This window comes from Clinocottus analis, unplaced genomic scaffold (assembly GCF_023055335.1).
Source record: "Clinocottus analis isolate CAN_PGR_092001 unplaced genomic scaffold, fCliAna1.0.p SCAF_22, whole genome shotgun sequence".
Classification (NCBI taxonomy): Eukaryota; Metazoa; Chordata; class Actinopteri; order Perciformes; family Cottidae; genus Clinocottus; species Clinocottus analis.
The window spans coordinates 7,793,615-7,805,727 of record NW_027175954.1 but is presented as its reverse complement, the minus strand read 5'-3'; the positions used below and the strand labels follow the sequence as shown (position 1 = coordinate 7,805,727).

Genomic DNA, 12,113 nt, shown 5'->3' with positions numbered 1-12,113 from the left:
TCTATTTATTTTATCCTTGTCTTCAATGTTCTTGGAGTGCTTTATGCAATGGCTGTAGCCTTGAATCAACAGGAACAACAAGATTTTCTTGTGAGGGTTATGGACAAGTTCACTTTTCATATCCTGTTCCAAACACAAGCTTTTTCTTTTTTCTTACCCTCTTTTTAACCACAGCAGGTCTATGTTTGTCTCCTTCTTACAGCTGTGCACAGTAAAGTGGTGACCTTGGAGACAATGACAGCACACAAAGCGACTAGCGTGGCCATGGCCAGAGCAACTACTGGCACCCCTTGTTAGACTGAATAGCGGTTGGCTCCATAGCTAACTGACTCATTATGGCCTACTACAGTCTTTACACCAAATATGTGGCTGGAATGTAAGCAAACATAATTATCACTGCGGCATATGGTGTTGACTATGGTCTGAGGACTGCAAGAAGAGAGAAAGAGTGGGAGCAAATGGAGAGATAAATAAAAGGCAGTGAGAGTATCACAATATTGAGTCTGTGTTGTGTGGGACGAGAGAAGGTGTGGTTTGGATGAAGGATGTTTGGGGACTATGAGGCTGCCAAACCGGAACATGGAGGAAGCGCAGAGCAGAGATCTGCTAGTGACCTTAGCACGCAAACCACAGCACTTCTATTGTCCACCGAACTACAGAGAGATAAAGCGCTATATACATACAACCATCTGATAGGGAATGAAGTCTTTCCGTCACTCTGAAATTAAAATATCGCTAAATTCATTATGTGCTAAAACAAAAACAACCTTAAATCCAGGCATAAAAATGTATAAAAATCACACCTCGTGGTCAAATAGCAACAAAACCACCTGAAGAGATGACAAAAGTTGTGATTTTAGCACTGTTGTCGTGGAGACAGAATACAGATCCAAACCAAGGGCCAAAGGTTGCGCTGTGATGGAATGTATACCAAAGATGAAGAGGGCCGGTTAGGGCAGCGCCTTCCCTGTCCCCACACAGTGTATGCATGAAACGTTAAACACCCCCGTGCTAAATTTAACGGACAGCCATAGTTTGTGCCTTCTTCAATAGCTGAGGTCGGCAGGGGATTCGGAGTATGTTTTGCTGGTGGGAACGCTCCACGCTGAGGGTGACTGATGTGTTGTTTCCGACTGTAACATTTAGAGGAAGGTGGTCAGGGTTCAGCAGCCTCCGCCCGCCTCTGTGGCTTGGCACATCCTCTACAGCCACAGAGCTCTAAAAATAGTTGCATAACTTGAGTCGCATAACAAATTACTTTCACGCCACGCATAACTTAAATTTGTTACGACAGGTTACATCCAAATTAATGACAGCTAATCGTACACATCTTTTAAAATACTAATAATAACAAAGCTTTTTCTACTCAAGATTGGAAAAAATTACTGCAAACAAAAACATTTTCAGTAAGAAAATTTAAATAGTTAGGGCTGGGCGATATATCGACATTATATCGAGAGTGTTATGTAAAACAACATTGGTAGATCAAATCTTGTTAGATTTTAAACAGACTGTTCTAATCGTTATTTATTATACATTGTTTGTCATGAGACAATTAGTCATTACTGATAAATACTTACCAAAAGACTGTTTAGTTGGTCCAAAAAATAAATAATAATTGAATAACAATAGTCTTTTTTTGTTGTCATTCTTGTGTGAATATATTCTACTCTCCTTGGTCACACGTGTTTGTAAACTGACTGCTAAAGACTCTTTGTCGGACAAAAAAGACAATTGACGACCTCACCTTGAGCTTCAGCAATCTTTGGCATTTCATAGACCAAACAATTAAAAATAAATAATAATAAGTAATCAGCAGATTAACTAAATAATACAAATAATGACTAGTCACAGCCCTAAAAATAATATAGAGCCAAATAATAGATACACATCAGTCTGCAAAGCACATTAAAGCCATCTGTTGCAACACACAATGCATGTCAAATAACATTGCAGGACACCTGCTACACCAAGCAAGTAATAGAAACCTGCCAACAACAACACACAGGGGCAAAGAATAGCAGCTCCACCATAAAAAAAAGCACCTGCTGTAGCACAACATCCCTGAGATATTAGCACCAGATTCGATGCAAGAATAACAGCCACCTGCTGAAGGCTAATAATAGCCATCAGGTACGTTAGCAAGGAGATAGGAATCTACTAACTTCAACTTATATACAATAGTGAGTGAATGACAAAGTACATGTCAAGTGAATGTCCACTTATTACTGACTTACACAGCACATAACACAACTTCATGTTTATCATTGTTCGGTACAATCACACCAAAGTGATACACTGAGTTACAGGTGGTGTCAGGAGGACAGTAAGAACACACATACCGGTTACCTCTTGCAAAATCCATCTGAAGACGAAAGAAATGCCAATGCACAATAATAAACACTTAATGAATTACACTGCTTCTATGACCATACAACACACAAATTAAAATCCACCAACACACCAACCACTCCTCTGCATATTCAATGATGCTCAAGATGGAGGTTCAAAGTTACTTGAGCTGCTCGCTCGGCTTGGTGAGGCAAATTAAGTGACTAGACACACAATACAGTTCCTGTAGAAGGGAATTTAGTCCTATTTTACTCTTCAACGTGAAAAAAAAGACTCCTGAACTGCATTGATCTCGCTGTCAGTTAGTCTTACATGTACTTCCAGCCACAATTTCCAAATTTGAACCTCTCACTGACCTTCTGCATGGAGATATTCATCTCGATACCGTAAAAGTCGGGTTACAAGCTGCTGTCTGACTGGCTCTCCGCTGTAGCCAGCTAGCGCTGCTGCTAGCTCTCCGTCAGCTCGGTGCTAGCTCCTTGCTAGCTCCCCGACAACCACCGACGTTAGTGGGACCAGCCCTGGCAGCAGGAATGTGGGCAGTGGCAGCAGCAGCAGCGGGGAGCTAGCAAAAGTCCTAGCTTGCTACAACGGGGACACTTACCGAAGGTAGGAGCGGCTTGTAATCCGACTTTTACGGTACATTATACACACAGTATCAAAGTTGTCTTGTAATAGGTTGACATACTACTCGTTTTATTTTCACTGCTTGGATCTATGCTAATATATCACAAGTGTGTGTAGTATAGCCATTTGTGTTGACTCTAAAACGGGTTGGACAGTATTGAATTGACAAAAAGATATTTGTTGTTTGCTGTCATGTGTCAACTTGCAAATACTTTCTTGTTGGGATTGATGTCAAAACATGTTCAAGGCAATACATAACATGTTAATGCAAATGCTATGTAACAGAGTCAGTGATTTATTATCTGGCATTTTTTGATTTTTACGCAGCACAGTGCTCTATACAGTATGTCAAAAAAAACAAATGATTTAATTGCTTAGAAATATTCCCTGTGTAACATTAGATGTCACTCACATAAAGGGAAACAAATGTTCCTGAACATTTGACAGTAAAATAATGACTCAACATACCACCTTCCCGATTAGAACTGAGTTGTATTTTTTATACAACAACAAATGATAGTGATTATTTTGTGTTTGAAAAATAAATAAAACAATGTATATATTTTTGTAAAACACAACTGTAATGTCTGTTTGAATAAAACCTCAATCATGGTTCTTCCTCACATCTCCCTTGTCTTTGCATCATTTAAAGGATTTGTATTGTCTAGCTTAAAAGATTAAGTGGCCGTCCCAACACTTAAGTTTGAAAGGACTCAACAGTCCCTTCGACTATGAACCACTGAGAATCCCCTTCATGAAGTCATCATCTCTTTGGCCTCCATCAATCACCCTGCAGGGCCTCCACTGTAAAAAGCCTCCTATTAGGTGCAGTGAAAGCACTGTTTACCCAAGCTTAGTGAGTTACCTTGGGTGATTGCAGGAATGGAGGTTGTGGAAACAGTAGCCAGCAGACATGATATATATCACTGAGCATGTTGCTCTGTATCCCTTGAAGTAGCTGTCACACAGGAGGGAAATATTGTGTTCTTTTCAGACGCCATAAGAGTTGTGACAAAACAAATTGTTGTCAACAAGGAACTGCAAAAGATAAATCAAGATTGCAAGACGTCCTTTGGATAAATCTTGTGATAAAATGTCTCAAAGCAGTTCAAATCTGTTTCTTTTAAATATTTCCACTCCTCCTGGCATTGTTCATTTTGCCCTGACAGCATTTGCTAGGCCCACAAAGTCATAAAGTGAGCAAGCAAGAGGTTTGAAGACTCACGTCTCACTTGAAGCGTGTCCCTCCTTGCTCCCCCCTGCCCTGGCTTTTCACCCCCAGACCCCCCTTCTGACCCCTTTGTTGGGGAGAATGGGTCTAGATCTTTGGAACCAGCTAATTATAGAGTTTTAACGTCTGCTTGGCTAAGCCTTAAGTGCTGGGGGACATTCCTACAGCTGGGGGATTCACTTGGAGTGTGTGTGTGTGTGTGTGTGTGTGTGTGTGTGTGTGTGTGTGTGTGTGTGTGTGTGTGTGTGTGTGTGTGTGTGTGTGTGTGGGTGTGTGTGTGTGTGGGTGCATGCGTATGTGTGTCTTTATTTTATTTGGAGCATAAAAGTTGTTTAACAGTAGCTCTACACTCAACTAAAAAGTTATGCACATATGAGACACCAGCAACTACAACAGCCAACAACAAGGAACAGCTGATGTTTTGCAGTTTAAAAATCATGAAAAACTGCAAAAAACGAGTAACATTCATACTTTCAACAAGCTGAAGCACCAACCCGGCCATCATTAATGTAATGTCCTAATTTGTCTCTAAGCAATCTGCTGATTATGGTTTAGAGGTATGACAATGAGATCATGACTTACCCCACTCTTTGGTTTCGCTCCGAGGGCTGATATAGGACCTGAGTTGGAGGTAGCAGGAACATGTGGATGTTGAGGGTTTTGTGACACTGCCAGCACAGATCCTAACTCAAACTCCTGCACATGTGAAGAATAAAGATGACAATGCCTGCATTACCTTACTGTGCAAAGAGCACTGCTTTCCTGCAATATTTCAGTATAGCTTGAAAGATGATCAAGTGCATAGTTTTATCAGAACACTACAAAGTTTATCTGCAGATGAATAATACGGTATTTATAGACATTGCTATGCCTCATAATGGCCACAAAGGGACAGATAAGATTACTCTTGGCAAAATCAACGAATAAAGGTAATTTCCAGATCCATTAGTTAAATTACATTCATATAAAGAGATGAGTTGTTTCAAATGCAGTAGAAATTGGAGCCAAATCCAGCATAATAACATGCAGGTGTGTACCTGGAGCTGTCGTCGATGAAGGGTCGGTGTGCAGGCCATGGAGGAGGTGGCACTGAGGGCATTCTCGATTTCCTGGTCCAACTGGTCCAGCTTCATCAGCAGCAACACCATTGAGTCCAGACGAGCATGCTCACGCTGAATAAACAGACAAGTCAGAGAAAAAGTTAAATATTACCATTGCAACCAGCTCATAAATGTAGGAAAAACACTGAACCCCAATTGTATATATATATATATATATATATATATATATATATATATATATATATATATATATATATATATATACATATATATATATATATATATATATATATATATATATACATATATATATATATATATATATATATATATATATATATATATATATATATATATATATATATATATATGGAGATGTAGATGAAATGTTTTTAAATGCATATGATGTGGGGATGGCTTACTAAAGTGTCAAAGGAGACATACCTAAAAATCTGCTTTCCAGCTACTTGATCTGAACACGACTAAATGAACAGAGTATTAACAATATACAAAATATTGAGATAATACAGAAATACATAACACAGACAAGTTGGCTTGAAAGACATATGAATAAGATATAGTTATAGCTATATAGTTATAGAGATATAGTTGTTGGGTTTCTTTTTCTCATAAGCCCAACCTTAATCCGTAATATCTTTTGTGCCATCTCAGGTCTATTTTTGATCATATAATTTACAAACTTAGTCTTCTAATATGCAGTGCTTAACTGTCTGTTCTGCCGCTGTGATAACAAGTGTCACACTGACCTCAGGTGGCGTCTCATCAGTAAGACAAGCTCAATAACATGCAATCCAGCCCAACTTCACACTCCACCCCTTCTCTGTCCTTGTTTGCTATGCCTTAATCCTGTTTTGTGTGATGCAATATAAAACCTTGGCTGAAGTTCAAACTTGTAAAATCCCTTTCTGGACTTCTTCACACAGTATATACACATTTTAATTTCCTCTTGCCTGTCTTTTACACTGGTTTCGGGTGCGGCTCGCTGTCTGAGCTCCTCTCCCGAGAAGAACCCCACAAAATGACATCACACTGCCGGCTCATTAGTCCCTACAAACCTCATTACAATCTCCACAAACATACCCTGTTAAAAACGTTATGAGGGTGAGCTCATGGGACACACAGCTAGGATTGTATGTTTACCAGTGTGGAGGCATGTTACAGTGTGAATGGGAGACTGGATTTCATGTGTTGCGTCTTTTCTAAGGTGTGATCAATTAGAGAGAAATTTTATAATTAAGTTATTTAGTACTAAACATATTCCGTGAGGTGGCTAGATCTTGTTCAAGTTAAGTTTACGATGGGTGTGTTCAGATGACAACATTCATAAGAGATGTGACTAATGCTAATATAGTGAGGTTGACAGGTTTATGGATCCGAGATCGAATCTGCATCAGGGTAAACAAGTTCCAGCTCCGCCTGGCTCCGTGCTCTGACCCAAGTCTTATGACTCGCACTTTCCATTTTCCAGTTAGTGCCCAATTAGCCTGTCAAAAGACGTCCCTATTGGATTTGGCGAAACAGCAAATAGAAATGCGTCTCACGTTGATGTCTTTATTGCGATTGCCAGCTAGTGGCAGCACACATCGCTACGTTCTGTCTCCTTGGTAAAGTATCACAATGAAGCATTGTACTGTGGTAAAACAATGACATCTTTACGAGACATCGCTGAATGAACAAAAGCATCTGGCTCGAGATGGCAACAACAACCACAAAACAGCAGAGTAAAAAACAAGGGCAGTGCAATGTCAGGCGCTTTTTCGGGGGCATTCTGGTGGTTTGGGTGTTCTCAAAAGGTTTCTTTTCTCTCTTTCCAATCTTTTGAGGTTTCTGTTACATTCCTCTCGACTTCCTGTTTTTTGAGATGGGAGACAGTTCCCACACTGTTTGAACTCTTTTAGACCTCTCCTTCCTCTTTTACTTACTCTCATTTTCAAACCCCCTCCTTCTACCCTGTGGCCATAATCCCATTTTTCAAACCTGTCCATTGAACTGAGGAGCTCTTTCTCTGCCCAGCTGAACATAATCTGCACACAATTATGCATACACTATTTCCTGTATGCATCTCATTCATAAACATGATAAGTATGAGCATTTGATTGATTAATAACGACTGAAAGACAGAAAAAGACACACTGAGATGATGATGCCTAGAGGTCGGCTGTCAGATAATCTACAGTTGAGCCAGTTTGGGTTTGGGGTCAAGATAAAGCCCTGTTGCTAAAACAAATAAACACAGTAACAAAGCCCCGTATCAGGTTAATCTGAAGCCATTATACAAACCAGATGGCTTCAATTTACAAACGGAATCTGCAACAACAACACGATTCACTGGGGACATAATCATTTGTTAGTACAATATCTTGCCAGAGATTTTCAGGTTGCTGTTGCCATTGTCCACTAACAGATAATAACATCAGTTCTGTAATTTCTGTGATATCCAAGATCTTCTTCTTTTTCTTGATGATAAATACAGTCTGTTACCTCCTTTGGGGATGATAATGCTAATTTGTACAACCTTATTTCTTTTCTGTCCTCATGACCTTCCCTAAAGCATGTTTTCTCCGTAAACTGCTTCTGTGTATGTAAATGAGGCCGCTGTCAAAGAAGAGGCAAGCCATCCCCATATGGTGGATACATTGCCTTTGTGCTCTACAATTTAATGGCCAAACTCCTCTACTTGATTTCCAGGCGACAGTTATTTTTCTCGGATATTGAATCCAAAGGTAGAAAGCCGTCCGAAGATTGAAACTGGAGCCTGTGGTAATAAGTGCGGCACTGGTTTTCCATGTCCCTACACCAGACTGTCATCTCTGGTTTTTGGCAACTGATGAGAGTGACTTCACCATTGGTCATGACTGAGAGGGACGCCAAAATAGTTTTTGCACACATGGACGGAATTTGTGTTGAAATAATCAGTCAGCGTCATAGTGTATGCCACGCATTCAATTTGAGGTCGAACACATGACATATGTATTTTGTAAAGGAGGTTGTGGACGTGTGTTTAAGCAACGACCTCACATCCCACATTATCTGTGCGAATACATAAAAACGTATTACTTTTAAAAATATTACACAGTAAGTTCAAAACACAGTCCACTGAACAGGACATATAGACATTCTTCATTAGCAGTGCAGCATATTGTCACGTTAGATAAACCATGGGCATCAAATCATCCCACACACTGACCCACAAATCACAATTAACCGTCACGTGGTATGCTTCAGTATAACAGTGTTCATGATATTCAATCAGAAGAAGTTAGAAAACGACAGATAGTCTTGATATGCAATTAAAAAATACTTATCAGTTCAAAATGTTCTAATTATGGCCTCATAACTACAGTCTAGTGTTGTTTAAACCATTTAAAGGTTTTGCAAACAATTTAAATTGCTAAAAAAATGTATAGCCAGTACACAACCTTGAATACAACCCATGCGTGGGATTTTCATCTTAAACTCTGTCGCTGTTCACAAGCGGGTGATCGTCTTCATCACAAGAATCTGACTTTCCACAATATGGTGCTTGTCTAAACAACATGCCTGCTTAATGCGCCCTTGTAAATACTGGATTTCTTGTTGCCATTCCAAAAAGGCAAACACTGCAACGACTAACAATGAATAAATACTGTGTCCATTCCCGGATACTTGCTTTGCTCCAATTAGCACAAATCCAGGAACTGCTTATTTAAAGTTTTTTGTCACTTTTGACGCTTGCTAGCAGTGTGTAAAGAGTCTGTAAAGAGCACTACACACAGTATTTTCTGGATTTTCTGGTTTAGGCCTTTCACCCAAGAGATCCCTTGAGCTTCCAGCCCCTTCTGTGTTCATGGTCTCCATGCCCTTATAGGACCTTGTTTTGCAATGAGCCGTTGAGAAAAAGTAAAACATTTCACAGATCCCCCCCACTCAACGATCTGCAAGCATGTGAGAGTGAAGTCATTGTTTTCCAAGACGATTGCCAGAGTGTGGGACAAAAATGATTTGTAGTCCATAAATGCCCAGTAAGTGCCAGCTTGAAGTGCCAAAATCGCAGTTACTACACAGAAACAAAAGACAATATGTATTTGAATATCAATTGTGATCCACTGGATCTCTTCTACATCGGTATCAAATATAGCCTTACCTTTCTAATACGCACTTGGACCACGTTGTCCACTTTTGGATCTCCAGTTTCATTTGTTCCTTCTAAAACTGGACTGGCGAGTTGTGCGTCACTGTGAATAACACTGTGCGCGGCCTCTTCTGGCTCCTCCATTCTAGAGACTGTGGCTCCCGGCCGCTGGTGTTGCCTCTGACCATCTGCCACCTTGGAAGCAGGTGAGTCACCGAGGTAACAACCAGGGGCTTGGTTGCCGTAGAGTCCCTCTGGTGAGAGCTCACCATTGACCTCTGCAGGGCACGGTGGCAGGTTTTTAGTCTGTGGTTCGGAGCCTGCATGGTGAACATCCATATGGGGCTGCTGAACATGTCGATTTTGGTTGAACTCTGAGGCGATCTTCTTTCGAGGATCCAGTACAGGGGTGTCATCTGGTTCAACATGGCTAACTTCTTGGATAGTATTCAGGTTTGAATAGTTATTTTCCAACTGCAGGGCAATGGTTTCATCATCACAACCAGCCAACTCTCTGGACACTGAGCTTACATGAGTGTTTTCCATCGGTTGACTAACGGAGGGCGTCATTTCCACATACTGGTCTGAACACTGGGTCATTTTTGTAAGGATGGGTTTTCCCTCTGAACATCCAGTATCCATTTTTTCACATGACACGTTGCTGTTGACTGTCATAGAGCAACACTGACCATTGAAACACATATCGAATGATGTGATTGGCTCATACCTGTCCTCTCCTGCTGCTTTCTCGCTGCCTCCTGCTTCTGCACTTCCCTCTCCCTGTGGCCCGTTCATTGCTGTCATTTCAACATTACACGGCTCCACCAATGCCTGGTGGGATATTTCACAACCATGAGCCTGATCCAAACCCAGAGTACAGTCATGAGGATTCTGCTCTTCTCCTTGAGTCTTGCTTGAGTGAAGTCCTGTATTTTCGTTTAGAGTTTCTGGGTCATTTAATCCATCCAGCTTGACAGCAGCCTCCGCGCTCTGGTTTTCAGTTACTCCTTTGTCGCATACTTTCTCTACCACTAAAGTCACAACTGTTTCCACAGTTGTGTTAGCCTGTGACATCACATCACCACTCTCCATCGAATTAACTGAACTGTGCAGCACACCAACCGGTAAGGTTACACTTGCATCAGCATGGCCAAAAGTGGAAATCTTCTCTCCCTCGAGATCTGCAAGGTCAGTTTGAGGTTCCAGTTCAGCAGCAGAGAACTGGTTTAGTGCGGCCTCAGAGATTTCAGGAGGTCTGCTGTAACCCTCTGTATGGCTCTCCTTTGTTTCCTGATGATTTGGAAGTTTGCCAGGCGGTTCACCAGCCAATCTAGACAGTAGAGGCCCATTGTTTGAAGAGATAAAGATGCATTGTTGCTCTTCACGTGAGATATGTGGACTTTTAAAGACATTATCGTCACTGCAGATGTTGTGACTCTGGCTACTCTCACCGCCAACTTCACCAGTGATGGTCTTCTTAGTGTGACTGCTGCTGCCAGTTGCACAAGAAACATTTTCCCTATTTGAGTTAGAGTAAAATTCTCCAGACTTCCCAATGTTTGCAATATGGAGAAGCTCGGATTCAGAGGCCCTTTGGGCAATATTAACATCCACCAGCTCATTAGGGCCATGAACTGACTCCTCCTGCAAATTCATTGGAACTTTACCATCACTGTCCATTTGCTTCAGCTGTTCTGATGCAGTATTATCACACACAACCAACGCTGTCACCTCCAGTGTCTGAGCCAGGTCCTGTGTGGGCAGTTGGTGGCAGCCCTCCGGCATGGAGGCACACCTGGTCCGTCTACCTTGTTTTGAAGACCCTGCTCCCATCCAAGGCCCCTCGCTGTCCATCCCGTGACAGCAGACCAGGTCCAGATCATCATAGCTGTACTGTAATCCTGAAGCATGAGTCACATGCTCCTCCCAACTTCTTTTCCGTATGGCTACTGGCATGGTGGACAGCCAGTGCTATCCCATAGAGATGCTTATGAGGGCAGATATTCTGCAATCAAGATGAGAAATGAGGATTATAAACAGCGAGTGTTGGCAGAGTTATGAGTTTGCAGAACCTGCATTTGCAAATGGCAATATGGTAAATAGTATTTAACTGTTAAAGTAAATAGTTTGGGAGTAGTGAGAGGAAGTTCAAGAAGGGCGTAATTGTAATGTATGCACAATTCCCTGGAGAGTATAAACTCTGCTGGATCTGGATAAAACAACTTGATTCCCAGTTATGATAATCTAACATGAAATTATCTTTTCAAGCATGGCTGTTCCAAACTTCACATCACACCACGCCAACTACATTGAATGTTTTTGATCTGGAACAGTTTATTTTGCCTGAAGTGTTAAGACTCTTCCAGGAATAAAGCCAGCAAAGCTGCCTGAAACATTATGATAATTACATAAAATAATGTAGACGTCCCTGGTTTACTTTTGAACATCTTGACAATGTGAACTGCGACTGAACTAGTGTGTCATATTTACACTGCAAATCTTCAATCCACATATATTAGAACTCTGCAACAGTGGTCAAAATTACTGGTGTTGGTTAACTGTCACTCTGTACACACTAAAATGAGAGTGATGTAACTAAAGGGAATTAAAGTGCAAATAGAGTCAGTGTCCCTGAACAGCTTGGTGTCCACAAGCCAACATTATTATAGTGCATACTGTGGGATCTATCATGAATCAAGCCATGCTGTGT

General features: G+C 41.1%; 2 protein-coding genes across 4 annotated transcripts in view; one reads left to right on the top strand and one right to left on the bottom strand.

The window, feature by feature from the left end:
• The window catches only part of dlc1 (DLC1 Rho GTPase activating protein), a 74,409-nt gene that overhangs the window by 61,932 nt on the left and 364 nt on the right, over positions 1–12,113 (bottom strand). The window contains exons 2-4 of one of the 3 annotated variants that reach the window (XM_068588912.1): positions 9,416–11,408; positions 5,248–5,382; positions 4,793–4,906 (exon numbers count right to left, since the gene is read on the bottom strand). In XM_068588912.1, the coding sequence (XP_068445013.1) occupies positions 4,793–4,906; positions 5,248–5,382; positions 9,416–11,359 (2,193 nt within the window). In that variant the 5' untranslated portion in view covers positions 11,360–11,408. Of the gene's footprint in view, positions 1–2,708; positions 2,737–4,792; positions 4,907–5,247; positions 5,383–9,415; positions 11,409–12,113 lie in introns of those variants that run through there. The other 2 variants (XM_068588915.1, XM_068588914.1) reach the window with 2 other exon arrangements.
• Positions 2,928–12,113, top strand: part of slc44a1a (solute carrier family 44 member 1a) — a 28,310-nt gene continuing 19,124 nt past the window's right edge. Inside the window, exon 1 of the mRNA XM_068588920.1 lies at positions 2,928–2,961. The gene's annotated coding sequence lies outside the window, so the exon portion shown is untranslated. The remainder of the gene's footprint in view (positions 2,962–12,113) is intronic.